Source organism: Solea solea, chromosome 13, assembly GCF_958295425.1.
Source record: "Solea solea chromosome 13, fSolSol10.1, whole genome shotgun sequence".
Classification (NCBI taxonomy): Eukaryota; Metazoa; Chordata; class Actinopteri; order Pleuronectiformes; family Soleidae; genus Solea; species Solea solea.
The window spans coordinates 11,507,212-11,521,388 of NC_081146.1; the positions used below are offsets into that span (position 1 = coordinate 11,507,212).

General features: G+C 39.6%; 1 protein-coding gene across 1 annotated transcript; it reads left to right on the top strand.

Moving 5' to 3' along the window:
* Positions 1-1,282: 1,282 nt before the first annotated feature.
* On the top strand, positions 1,283-12,911 carry LOC131470863 (glucocorticoid modulatory element-binding protein 1-like). Its single transcript, XM_058646901.1, has 10 exons — positions 1,283-1,616; positions 2,645-2,790; positions 3,184-3,242; positions 4,502-4,623; positions 5,067-5,170; positions 5,680-5,864; positions 7,459-7,608; positions 9,456-9,593; positions 10,846-10,962; positions 11,048-12,911. Exons 2-10 carry the CDS (start codon positions 2,663-2,665, stop codon positions 11,548-11,550), a joined length of 1,506 nt encoding a protein of 501 aa, XP_058502884.1. The 5' UTR covers positions 1,283-1,616; positions 2,645-2,662; the 3' UTR covers positions 11,551-12,911.
* Positions 12,912-14,177: the final 1,266 nt, after the last annotated feature.

The window sequence follows — 14,177 nt, forward strand, 5'->3', positions numbered from 1 at the left end:
TACTTACGTGTGCACTGAATCTGGACAACACTTAATACCAACGATAACAGTAATAATAATAATAATGATAATAATAATAATTATTATACATATTATCAATAATAATAACAATAATACTAATAATAATAACATTTCAAAGAAGTAAATAAATACATGCATGTATGTATACATGCATATACTCAAGTTAGGGCAAACAGGTTTACCAGTGACATTAATTAAGGTTCACACTAAGTACCTGATACTTTAACCTGTAGAAGCTGTTTGTGCAAGACGTTTTGCACAGCACTGTATGTATACACTGTGAAATTCGGTGTATATAAACAACGAATATCTACATATCATTCTGGAGAAAAATTAAATAAAAAGCCAGTAAAGTTGCAGAACTGCAGTATCTATAGCAGAGGTCTTAAATACACAGCCTGTGGGCCACATGCGGCTCCCTACTCCCTACTTAATGTGGCCTGCCACTTCATATGAAAATATAATGAGAATAGGCCCATTACCTCCTCTACCTGTAACTATAGACAGAATATAATACTGTCATAAACAGTGAGCAATATATTGTATATATATTGTATATATATATTATTTATAAGCTTGTTGTATTTACTTAATTGTTTTATTCCATTTTGCATCATAAATATGTTTTTTAATTTTTTATTGCCAACTGTATTGTTCCATATCATAAAAGACACCCATGCTGTCTGTAATGTGGAACCCACAAAAATTCAAACATGAATTAAAAAAACCCCACAAATAAAAGAATGGGGTCCAAAAAGGAGTAGGTTGATCTTATATGCCCCTACTACCTCTTCTATGCTTCTCTGTTAAGTAAATAAATGGCTTCAAATACAAACTGCCTATACAAAACTTATGTACAGCCCAAATTTGCATATAAATATTACTATTATATTATGGTTTGTAACCTAAAGCTCTAATCTTTACTATAAAACGAGCTGCTGACCTCCAGACCAGGTCACCCTTGGAAAATATATTTCAATCTCAGTGTGTTCTATCTGGTTAAATAAATCTCAACTATCTCAAATAAATTGAACTCTCTAAATTAGATATAGGTGTGAGAGTGGATGGTTGTTTGTCTCTATATGGCTCTGTGATGGACTGGTGACCTGTCCAGGGTGTACCCCGCCTCAGACCAGCAAACCCCACCACCCTCATGTGGAGGATAAAGCTGTAGAAGCACGCCACCTGCCGGTCAACACCAGCAACAACAACAGAACACACCACATACACACACACACAGTTTCAGACTGTGTGGAACAAAATCAGACCACATATATTATGACAGTAGACAGAGCCTAAAACCTTCCACGGATGAAACAGAAGAAGAAACAACAACATTGTGAGTTAAATAGCAATAAATACAACTAAATGAACCGTGTTTCTGCTCACAGCCACTCACACCGAGCTAAGAGCTGTTTGACCGACTTAACACATCGCGTGCGAGCGACGCTTCTCGTGACAGTGGGACAGATGCTGCCCTCAGTGCAGGAAGTGTCACACAGCAGCGACACACACACACACACACACACACACACGGCGCATGCTCTCCTACGTCTCTGAGCACAGGAGGATGAAGTCTCCTCGGCTCTGACACGGTAAGTGAAGCAAAGTATTGTGCTGTAGAGTTTTAGTGTGTTTTGGGTTTGTTTGTTTTTGCGAGTGCACCCTCTGTGTGTGGAAGAGGAGCGCGCGCAGCTGCTGGGTTGTGCGTGTGCGTGCTGTCGCGCCGACTAACGTCAGTGTGAGAAGGAGGAGGGTGAGAGGGTGAGAAATCTGCCTCACGCAACTGTGACAGCAGTTGTTGTTCCATCATAGAATCTACTTTCTATATCGAGTACTGTGGGTTGGTTTTCTGAGTCTTTACTGCCTGTTTTGTTGTGGATTATTCATTTATCCTCCATTTTCCCCTGTGCTCTTGTTGATTTTTGTCCAGTGAATTTCAACGTGTCAGCTGCTGCTGTTCGTGTACGACTGTAGTTGTGTCATTGGCAGTATAGTGCACTCTAGTAGTAATAATAATAATAATAATGTGCCAGCAATTCACTTTTCTCAGTATTCTTCAAAATGACCAAACCTATTTTAAAGTACAGTGGAAAGCTTATTAACATTTTTGACCAACCTGCTGAAATGAGTCAATGTGGGTCAGAGACTAAGAATATTATGGTAATTGCACCGCATTATATTCAGTTTATTCAGCAGGTCTTCCAATATGTGTCATATAGTGTCATAGTGGCCTAAATGCAAAAATATTGCATAATACACTTGAGTTGTGCAATTGAGAATGTTGCTTTTAATGTCTTGTTGTGATAATGCAGTTTAACCTACTGACATCACTGTGGCTATTAATTACAAGCAATGTGTGTGTGTATATATATATATATATATGTATATATATAATATATGTATGATTTGAGCTCTTGTCCCATCCTCCATGATATGTCTGTGCATTTTCTTCTGCACCAACACAGCACAGGAGGATTATTCCATTTTAAGCTCAGTATGGCTTAATTTCTGTGACAGTCAGTTGCATGCCAGCAAAGACCGACTGCATTAAACAGCATCGCTGCGTGCAATGTGTGTGATCTGGATGTTAACATGCGTGCTGGGCCTTCTGTGCGTGCAGCTCTGTGGGGAGGGGGTGATGGCGGGCGCTGAGGTCACCGTGTCTCCAGGGGAGCTCATGGCGGTGAAGAAGGAAGAGGAGGGCGAGTCCAGTGACAACAGCCACAAAACTCAAGTCATCCTGCACCTGCAGCCCATTCTGCATGGGTAACGTGGCTTATATCACTAATCATAAGGACACATAATGCATTGTTTTGCAGATGCTGTGTGACAACAGAGAGGCTGAATTAAGTATGTATACACATTTGGTCCTCAGCATTATAATGTAAACCACTTCTCTCTTTGCTTCTTGCTCATATCGAGCAAATCATGTGATACAATTTAAAAAAAACACTACTGTTTACATTCACCTTAATGCAGGCTCAAGTCAAAGTTTGTGACAGAGAGCAGTGTGGAGGAGAAGACAAACATTTCTGTTACAACTAATTGTAGAATAATCAAACAAATACAAAATAAGTCTAGACCTAATAAAGACATTAAACTTTCATGTGACATTCAATTTTCATGATTTTATATTTTGGGAAATGTTGCCCTCTGCAGGATAAATGAGGATACTGCTGACACTGGCACGACAGTTTTGGCCATAGAGACACATCACGGTAAGACACACTAAGACATTTTCCTTCACTGATACACACGTTTAACCAGCAATTTTATAATACAATCTGTGTATGACAATAATTCAGTCATTTATTACTGTCATGTTATTACTTTCCCCAGTAGTTTAAGGGATTACAATGTACAGTTATATGTTCAGTTATAACATTACAATTAATAAGCAAAGTAAAGCTGTTTTACTGCATTGCTGCGTCACTAGAGCGCAGTTTTCTTTGTCCTTAAATCTTTTAATGATGTGTACATCTGACACAAAACAACAACAACCAAATATATCTGATGTTGTTGTTTTTAGATGTATTTAATGTATCTTAATAGTGTTGAACTTAAGTTATTTGATTTTATTTTGTAGTATTTTGTGGTATATTTTGTATTTTACTGCTCCCTAAGGTTAAAATAAACAAGCGTGACACTGGTTTGGTGTAAATAATACCACAGCTATAATTAATACAGTTTAAAATATTACATTTTTACCAATAATAGTCAGGTACCGGCTACTCTGAGGTGGTGGGAGGGGCCCCCTGAAATCAAATTTGGCTTAGAGCCCCATAAAGGCTTGGGCCGGCCCTGATCTGGCAGGTCAGGGCTGGTCACATCAGTTGGATGATGCAGAAAATAGTGAAACATTAGGAGATACTTTTTTCCCTTTGAGAGGCGGCCATGTTTGCAGTTCTGCAGTTTCACTTCTAATTTTTGTTTAAATGAAGTGGATTCAGTTCCAATAAAAACGTCCTTTACATTACTTTTTGTTTTTTTCCTATATAAGTAGTAATGTAACATTAACTACTCATTAAAGGAGTAACATGAAATAAGTAACTTGTCCGACACTGAATACAACAATGTGCACTAATGATTCACTGTCACAGTGACAGTTTAAACTTACATAAATAGAGAAGGCACTTAGAGACCATCAAGGCTGTTCAGTTTCCCCACGGTGTTATGAAAGGTTTTTAACATTTTTATTTATTTATTTCGTATTTAAAATCAATCCTGAATCCAGATGCATATTCAGATCACCACCGTGGGCTAAATTTACATCAGCAGATGTCAGAAAATTGTATCCAAATCTGTACAAATTGAGTAACGCTGCTCAGTTAGAGTTAGACAGACAAACATGATCGCCTTGGTGGAGGAAATTACTGAAGAATACTAATCACTCATTAACAGTCGATCATGTACACTTTGGGATGTATTGCAAATATGCTGTGACGTACACTAAGTCCCACTCTTCTGTATTGTGTAGATGACAGTGAAGCAGACGGAGAGAAAATCGAGTATGGCTATCCCATCACCTGCGGAAACAACAGAGCGGTGCTGCTTTTTAAGAAGTTTGTGTGTCCTGGAATCAACGTCCGATGTGTCACAGTAAGTTGATATGTTTAGTCGTAGTAACACTTTTTAAATAGTTCTTCTCAAGGCAGGAAAGTACGTGTAACTTCATTTAAGTACATTTTACAGTGGGTATGCAAATGTGAATTTAAGAATGTGTATATCACTTTTGATTTTTTCCAAAAATGCTTTGTAGTGCTGTTTTTGAAGGATACGATTTAATTTAAAGTATGTTTATATGCATATATACACGCATATATATGCATATACATGCATATATGTAACTTCCTTTTTTCTTATTTTCTCCTTCAGAGGAGAGGCATATAAGCACTTTGCTTCTGTCTGTGCCTACTCAGACACCGCTGTGTGTAATAGTTAGAATCTCTCAAATGCAGAAGAACGACTTTGTTATTTATTTTCACATCTTTTCATCACGCTTGCCTTTAGTGGTTTTCACAAAGACTCTTTGTCTCCTACAGTTCAACGAGCAGCTCATCAGTCCTAAGCAGTTTGTACACCTGGCAGGAAAAGCCACTCTGAAGGACTGGAAAAGGGCCATCAGACTGGGAGGGGTTATGCTTAGGTAGACGTTATAAAGTATAAACACATATACACATGCACATGCACGCACAGTTTGTCTGTCGCCCTCCTCGCAGCTGCTGGCTGTGATCTCTGCGTGCAAATCTGAGTGACCTTCAAGCATGTCCCTTCAATTTAAAAGGCCGTGTTATTTCTAAAGTTTCATACTTCAAACATCCCAGGCTAATGCAGTCAGCGACATGTCTCACTCATATAATTGCACTCTTGTTGAGTCTGTCTGAGTCGGGGTTTGCCACTACATTCCAGAGGTAGTCAGTAAGCAGAATTATCATGACAGCGGGATCAAATAACATGCAAGCAGTCTCCTGGGTAATACGTCTCGCCCCTTTATCATGTTTGCACTTGTTCTTGAAGTCTTTGTATCAAACAAGCCTATTGGAACCTATTGGCATTGCTCGAGTCATCCTTTCATCGAATGTCAGCAGCTGTTTAGCAAAAAAATAAATAAATGTCTTGCATATTCTGTACTCTAAACTGCTTCTCCACTCGCAGGAAAATGATGGACTCTGGCCAGATAGATTTCTACCAGCATGACACTGTGTGCAGCAACACCTGCCGCAGCACTAAGTTTGATGTGTTGATAAACAGTACAAGGCTTCCTCCAGGGATCGCAATGCAGCCGAGCCCGTCAAGCCTGGCTCTTGACCCTCCTGGAAGACACATGCCTCTGCTGACAGGTAGATTTTAGTTGGCATTTAGTTTCTGGCTTATTTCCCTTATTTCCCCACTGCTCCCTTCAAGCTCCAGTGTGTGAATTCTGTTGGCAAAACAGTGCGAGCATTGCTCTCCCCCCCGCCCGTCATTTCCACCTTTCCTCTGTCAGTAGTTACATAGAAAGTATCACCCCACAGACACTCAAACAAAACATTGCTACACCGAGAAACACAGGGAGATTTGTGTGGAGCTTAATCAGCATTAAGTGAACTCATGTGAACAGACAATCGTTTACATTTAACCCTTTATAACCGAGCCTATTGCAGAAGGCACGTTACCGCAAGTACGCGACGGTTTGTGCTATTGGAAAAATTCCAGTGGTTTCTGAAAGCTGAGAAGTTGCACGTCAAAGCCAACATGAGGTTATTACGGTAATTTCACTCGCGCAGTTGCAGGAAGCTGGCAAATCATCGTCTTTGTCACCAGAGGAAAAACGCCTGTACATAGGTTTATACATAATTTTTTTGCCTGTTTTGGACATAGACTCAAACAAATGTTATTTTAAATATGTTTTATACTGTTCAAATTAAATACAATCCACACAATCTGGTGTTCGCGTACAACTACAGTATTTTTTACATTGTAAATAACTGCCAGATATTAAGTATAATATTCAATATATAATAAGTTATGCAATAGCACTAACTCACATGACATTTTCTGGCTCTTTTACAGTTAAAATAAGTCTAAAGGTCCAGATGGACATTTTGAGACTTAGGTGTTTAAGGGTTAAAAGTTATACACTACAGCTTTAATGAGCATGTTATCTTTTCCAGAGGTAGACAGGTGTTCACCTCAGTGAGCCACAAATCAATTTGTCATTGCATTACATTTCCTGGCCAGTAGGAGTTTCATGGATCGACTGCATTTAGGTTTGCATTTTGAGACGTTGCCCAAAAGACATATCTTGTGATCTAATGGGAAGGCAACACCATGAATTTTGTAAAAGACCTCACAGATTCCCTGTCAAACCACATAGTTTATTACAACATTGGGTGCACAGAAGAAATGCTTCCTCCTCAGCACCACTTCTAAAGCAGCGCGGTGACAAGTTAGGATTCAACCCATGTAGTTTGGAAACGGGTGAGATCATCTGGCAGAAGAAAAGCTACATTTAATCAACCCAAACCTTCAGTTAAGTAACACTCGTGCTACGAAGACTGTTCTGCGTCAGTTTGTAGACTCAAACCTCCAAACTCTGTCTCTATTTAGGAACAAAAGGGATGAAAACAGGCCTTTATAAACCTCGAGATTGGTTTTAACCACTGTCTGAAAGATGAGGTCAGTGGGTGATCTTTCAGGAAGTACCTTCTGTCCTTGCAGGGTAACCCTTGTATTATTTTCTCAACTGTCTATTCCTGAAGTCATTGTATTCAGACGTTCAGAATTAAGAACCTTCGGGTACTTTTAATGATGCAGAAAAGTTAAACCTTGAGAATTAAAATTTTATTTCCCCGGCATTCTTCCCTCTGCCGAATCACATTCACTGGCAATTCAATATGTGATATTTATGCACTCCAATTATAGAATATGCCTGTTGTTTCTTGTCTTTTTCAGAGATTGTGCACGATGCAGCAGAGGCAGAGGAGTCTCTGGGGGATAGAGTTGATCCAACAGCAGAGGGGAGCCCTGGTCCAACTCGACCTGTAACCAGCCCCACAACAGCCAGTGGACATGCAGCCAAGAGAAAGAAGGCTGACACACCTGGTATGTATATATATATATATATATATATACATATACACACACATATACATCTACATATACTGTATGTACTGAGTACAGTACTTTATGTTAAGCAGCATATAGGACATTTATCCCTCAATTCAACTCAATTTAAAAGCACATTTGTGACACAAACAATGATCTAAAAGTTGCTGTATGAAACGGGGAATGGGGAGCTTTACAAATCTACTGATGTCTGCACCTGCGCTGCATCTGACACAGCAGGGAAAGACTCACCTGCAGAGCTCGTTTGAGCCCTTTGTAGGTGACGCCACATGGGTTTGTCTTGTGTTTAAAGCCAGTATACAGCATAGTAATGCGGTTTTGTAATGGCACATACCATGGTATGCTTTTTGTGCACATGATGGTATACTGTTGTTTTCTATGCATACATGATGATATACTGCAGTTTTGTATGTGTACATGGTGGAATGCTGCAGTTTTACATTGCCCCATTGTACCTGCACTGTAATCTCTGGAATTATGGAGGAGTTGATTTACTTCTGGTCTTTTGTCAGGTGACCAAAGGCAAAGCCATGGAGCTAAATTAGGAGGAGAAAAATATATAAGTTATTTTTGAAGGTACATGTTTTGTGCCTTCATCAACCTTCATAAGCCCAACCTATTGAGGGAAAGAAACAAACTATTCAAATATCCACCTCCATTTGATAATTAATGAATTAATATATCCTGGCATCCTGCTGCCACAGTTGTTTGACAACTCTGATGCTGCGCAGAGCCAGTGCATCTGTGAATCTGCAGTTGTGCGATGTTGCAGCCTGGCATTAAAAAGCTGCTGACCCGGGCAGACAGAGAGTCATGTCCCTTTATATTACCATCGACTGCATCTGACATTTCAAAGTGTGCCTTTTTCTCGCAGGGAGCGAAACTCTGATTTAAAGGCTTTTAAAGGTGACCTGATTATACATTACTCCATTGCTGTACCATAGTAGGTAAAATAAAATAGCCTCAAGTGATCTTTTGTGTGAATGGTAAATTGAAGTGCCTCGCTGCACAAGTGGTATTGCTTGTCACAGGGTTTTAAACAAATTGACATCTCGCAGAAAACCCAGCCAATAACTATACTCGTCTATCTACAGAAAGTGCTGTGTGCTTCCCATTAGTGTACATTCCCGACACGAAGAAAAAGTGAATTTCACTTCAGATAGCTGCAAAGGAGATTTGGAATATTTTCCCCGGCACATTACATATATCTTGGCAGACATTTAAGCAAACACGAAGGAGGATGCATTTCTTTGCTAGATAAGCTATCAAAGACTTGTGACATTTTACCATCTAATATACTCTAAACCTTTTTTTTTCTCTCGCTCTGTTTCATGCAGGCATAAAGTCATTTTTCTTTTTCTGTCCGAGCTGCTCTGTCCTCTTCTTTCCCTCCTCGTAGAGCACTGCTTTTCTTACCCATTTACTTCTTTCCCACTCTTTGCTCTCTAGCTCTATTACCAATTTAACAACCTCCCTCCAAGTGCTGCACCTCTCCCATTTCTTTTATCTCCTTCTATCTTTCTTTCACTGTTTCTCCAACCCCGACACTCACCCCTATGTTCCCTTCTCCACTTTATTAGTCTCTTTGCCAATTCTTCGACTCTCCTCAATTCTCACTCTTACCCTGCCGTCCCATTCTATCTCATTTATGTCACATTCATCATTTATTTTGCTTTGCCCTTTCTTTATATTGTGTCCAGTCTTTGCTACTGTCCAACTCCACAGTTCACATACGAATCCTTATTCTCAGACACACAATGATTGTGCCTGCACAATGTCCTTTATATTTTATGTGGGTCTCATAATGTGTTCGTTTTTTTTAGAGGGAATATTGAGTCTGTGGAAGGGCGTGGCACACTCCGGGCTGATGAGGGAGGTCCTTTCCAGTCTTCAGACTGAATTACAAGCCACTCTTAAAGGAGTGGAGGTCCGCAGTGAGAATGCCAGCCTACAGGAGACAGGTGAGTTCCTGCGGCGAAACTCATCCATCCACCTGTACTTTAATGTAGAGGAATATCAATTCAGTTTGAAAAAATAATAATAATGATAATTAAAAAAAGACGCCACAAGCGAAATCTGTTTTTGTAAAGTTAATTTGTGGATATTGATTTTTTTGTGAGGGCTGTGATCCTGCAATATTTTTTTTTTTCTTACACACAAATTAAATTCAACTCACTTGTGACTTATCTGTTAGGAACTTTACTTGCAAAAGTATCACTGCACACCATACACGTCACATCAACTACAATTACAAACCATCAAATTGTGTACAGTCAACAATCAACAGTGCATCATCTATTAAAAGTATTACATAAGCACAATAAATCATAATGCTTGGTATTGCCTACAATACAGAGGCCACGATACAGTACAATAAACTGTTATTTTGAATGATGACCATGTCCTTCAGGTGCTTTGTTAGCCGTATAATCAGCAAGGCTGTGTTGGAGATATGTGCTGCATCATGTCAGCTAACCTCTGCTTTTATTCCACGCTGCCCCTCAGGTGATGTTTATGTCCCAGGATCGTTACAGCATTTGCTGCCGTTTGGATTCAGGAAAATCTGAATCAATACACGCACCGGCATGGTGTACCTTACAATATTCTGCCGTATTGATTTTTTTTAAACACAGCCCTACTAAAAAAGTAATGGTGTATATCAACTATTAATGAGTATGATGGATGTCGCCACAAAGCTTGACCCACATCTCTTATTAGTCCTGTAAGTGAGTGATTTTTATTTTTGTCCTGATGGTCAGTGACTGTGTGTCTATCTGTGTTACCTTTGCTGTGGTTCTCCTGTTCAGTTTTATCACTATTTAGTGGCACTGGGGTTGTAATTGATGTTTCTGAGGGAACAAAACCAGGCTGTAATTTTGTAAGGGGATGATAGATGCTCTCTACCTGTGCCAACATCCATCCATCCATTTTTCACTGCTTTATCCTGCACATGAGGGTTGTGGGAGGCGCTGGTGCCAATCCCAGCTGATATAGGACAAAAGACAGGCGGGTTCACCCTGGACAGGTCACCAGTCCATCACAGGGCCACATAGAGACAAACAACTATCCACTCTCACACTCACACCTACAGTCACTCTAGTGTCCAATTGACCTAATCCCTGTGCCAACTTGTCGCTGCCAAATTGACAATGTTTTTCAAGAATAGAATGAAAGTGCGTAGCTGACGGTTGATTGTTTCTGTTTTTTGTGCAGATGCTGTTTTTCTTAATTCCTTGTGTGAGATGTTTGGGCTTTTAGACTCCGTGAAGGAAGCTCTGGACCTGAAGCGCAGCCGGAGTGAACAGAGCAAAATCCACGACAGTGCTCATGGTGAGAATGCTGCTGAATGCAACATAATGGTAAACTGCATACATTCTACATAGTTTTGACTCATGTCATGATTTTCCTGTACTAGATGACATTTCGGAGGAATGGAGGAAACTTGGTCGTGATAAAAGCTCATACAACGGCACATCCTCGAAACACCTTCGCCCTCAGAAGCACAGCCAAACACAGAATGTCCTGTCTCCCGTGAAAGAAAGCCCAGTGATCCATGCTTTCTCCTTTGCTGGTTTATCAGCTGCAGCTTATGCTCAACTCTCCATCAACCCTCAGCTCTTCACCCATTTCTCTGCCTCCTCTGGGAAACACCACCAAACCAGAGAGGACAGGAGGGGCAGACACAGGAAACATGAGATCAGTGAGATGGAGAGCCAGGAGAAGTTACACCAGTGGGGACAGGAGCGGGTGGAGAAACAGGAAACCTCAGGGATCTACAAGGATCCTGGACAAAGAACTGGTAAACCTTGTGAAAACCTTCATCTTACAATTCAAGAAGAAGAGGAGAAAGAGGGTTTGCGTGACTTTGAAAAGGTGATGATTGGAAAAAAGTCATCTAAGAAGAATAAAAGTAAGTGAGAGAGTGAAAGACGAGAGGACGATGAAGGACAAGGTGAGAGAATGTGGTGGAAACCTGAAGACGTAAAGGATTAAAGATTCAAAAACGATTAACATTTCTGTGTAAAACAGCTTTTGTCTTCATATTAACACTGTAGTTACGTTAGCTTGTCGTTAATTTGAGAGTTAGTTTGTAAATGGAACATTTAAATGGATCATTTGGTGCTTTTGTCTACATTCAAAAATCCCGTAAATTGCCAGCAGTGTATGTTGTACATACAATATGTTACGTCCCTCATTCTGCAAATTTGACTAAATCATTTTTAGACCAAAGGCCATAAATGAATTTTGGAGAAAGTCACCTGTGGTTTCATTTATTATGAAAAAGTATTATTTGTTACAGAGTTCTCAGTAATCTTAAGAATTTATAGAATATGCTCAAAATCTATTTCTATATTTAATTTGAATGACAAATATACATCTGTAAATATAGTATTTGATTGTATCTTATGGTTTTGTGATAAAAGTCTCCCTTATCTAAAATGTGTGGGTATTTTTTTTCCAGGTATTTCAGATTCTTTCAGTATATCTACTTTTAGTAACTTCTGTAAACCAACATACAGTAGTACTACTCAATTTCACGAGATAACACTTCAGTTTCTAATTGTTTTTATGTCTTGGATTCAAGACGTATGCCTGAAGAAAACATTATTCATATTTTATCTTTTCTTAGCTTAAAGTAAATATGGTGTTGATGGCTCATTAACTAAGACAGAGTGGCGCCTCTGTTATTCCCACTCTACACCATTAAGCTCTGTCCTTGAACTATGTTATTTTGGTGAGTGGGTGTGGACACGACCAGCATCAGGCCCAGCAAATTGAAGAATAATGCTGACCTACTTTCATTGCGACATGGTTTGCTGCTGTGACAACATGTTAAGCAAAAGCTACATCGCGTTGCCTTAAGAGAGTGGAAATGTACTGTATGTACATAAGATACGTTTTCAGACTGTTGGCATGTGATGCTGCTTTATCATGATACTAGTAAGCAGAATTATGTTAAATAACCTCTTCTCCCTTCCGCTTACTCCTTTGCTTACTCTTCCCTTTCCCAAATGTGACAGGAGACTATGATGGCCTTTGGATATACCGTAAGGATGTCATTCTTCTTTGTTTGTGTACTTCGCTTCTGCTTCAGAATGTTGTACATTTGGGCTGCTGTGAAAACATGGCAGCATAAGATGGCTGCAAGGCCCTTGTACATGTACCCAAAGTACATATAAAGGCCTTCTGAGATGACAAAAACTAAATAATGTTTTATATTAAAGTGTTAAAGTGTACTATATTTATATTCCTACATGTAAACCCTCCTAAATGGGACCACTGGACCTTTAACAATGGAAAAATAATAAATGAGAAACTACAAAAAATTTGATTTTTAAAAGAAGCTGTGCTCATTTTTTGTCGAGCTTCCTATTTTTTGATGCCAGGTTGTTGAAATGGTAACTTTAACATTTGTTTGTTATCTGGCATCTGATGTAAACGCCTGATACCTCAGTCACATTTATAGAACACATTTAGTGGATGAATTAATTTATACAGGGGAGAGAGCAGCTAAACTGAGCATTCAGCTTATAGGTGTGTCACATTTGTGATTACAATGCACTAAAATGAAATGTTGTCATGTCACTGCCTGGTGTGTTCAACTGTGCATCTCACCAAAGGTAAAAGAGTATAAGCAGTTCACTTTACAGTGTGGTTTTGTCTTTGTATTGAGTACCAAGTGTTTTATTTCAGATGTTTTAATCGTCCTTTCACAAACGTAGTAAAGTGTTATTATAAATTCATCCACAACCGTGCTTGGGCAGAGATGTTTTGCTGGTGTGGGGGCAATGAATGGCAGCTGATGATGATAAAATGACCTGCTGTCTGGATCCCTGCTGACGCCCGTCCCGTTGTGCTTTGCAACGTCCTGTTAGCTTCACTGCAAATTAAACTATCATGCAGGTGAACACATTCAGGCCAAACTACTCCCTAGTTTAAATAAATTGCTACCCTGAGCTCTGAATATGAAGGTGCAAAATGGCTGCCATGCATCAAGCACACGTAATTACAGGTGCTTGCTCGACATACGCTGTGCTCCTCTGCTCAAATTAAGTAATTTGCTGAGCAATCCATGGCTCACCTGTCACTGTGCGCTAACAACATTAGAGACTGGGACGTGCACCCGTGTTGGAAGCCTTAGCCTTCAATTTAACACAGACAACAACAACGGAATGAATGATGACTGGCCTGCATTATGATGTCTTCATCCAACCTTGATCCAAAGCTCAATGTGTTACGTCTGAGTCATGTTTTAACATCATCACGACTCATCAGCACTTGTGCAAGGTGTTCAATTTCTAACATGCACCACAAATGCAATGGAGAGCTTTAATCAAATGTGACAAAATGACACCTTTCAACAATTAACTGCACCCTAATGAAATTACACCGGAAACATGACCTGCCAAAAAAAAACCCTGCCAAACTTTATCTGTGTCATTATTGTCAAAGTCACAATGGCTTAGATATTTACATTTAAATTCCTTCCTTTTAAATATGACCAGGCATGACCAGCTACAGAGGCTTCTTTCAAAAACACCAGC

What these genes read in the sequence shown, in the direction of transcription:
- LOC131470863 (XM_058646901.1), top strand. Translation starts at nt 2,663, where the DNA reads ATGGCGGGCGCTGAGGTCACCGTGTCTCCAGGGGAGCTCATGGCGGTG. An exon ending in TCAACGTCCGATGTGTCACA is followed by an intron (nt 4,624 to 5,066) that starts GTAAGTTGATAT and finishes TGTCTCCTACAG; the next exon opens with TTCAACGAGCAGCTCATCAG. An exon ending in AATCCACGACAGTGCTCATG is followed by an intron (nt 10,963 to 11,047) that starts GTGAGAATGCTG and finishes TTCCTGTACTAG; the next exon opens with ATGACATTTCGGAGGAATGG.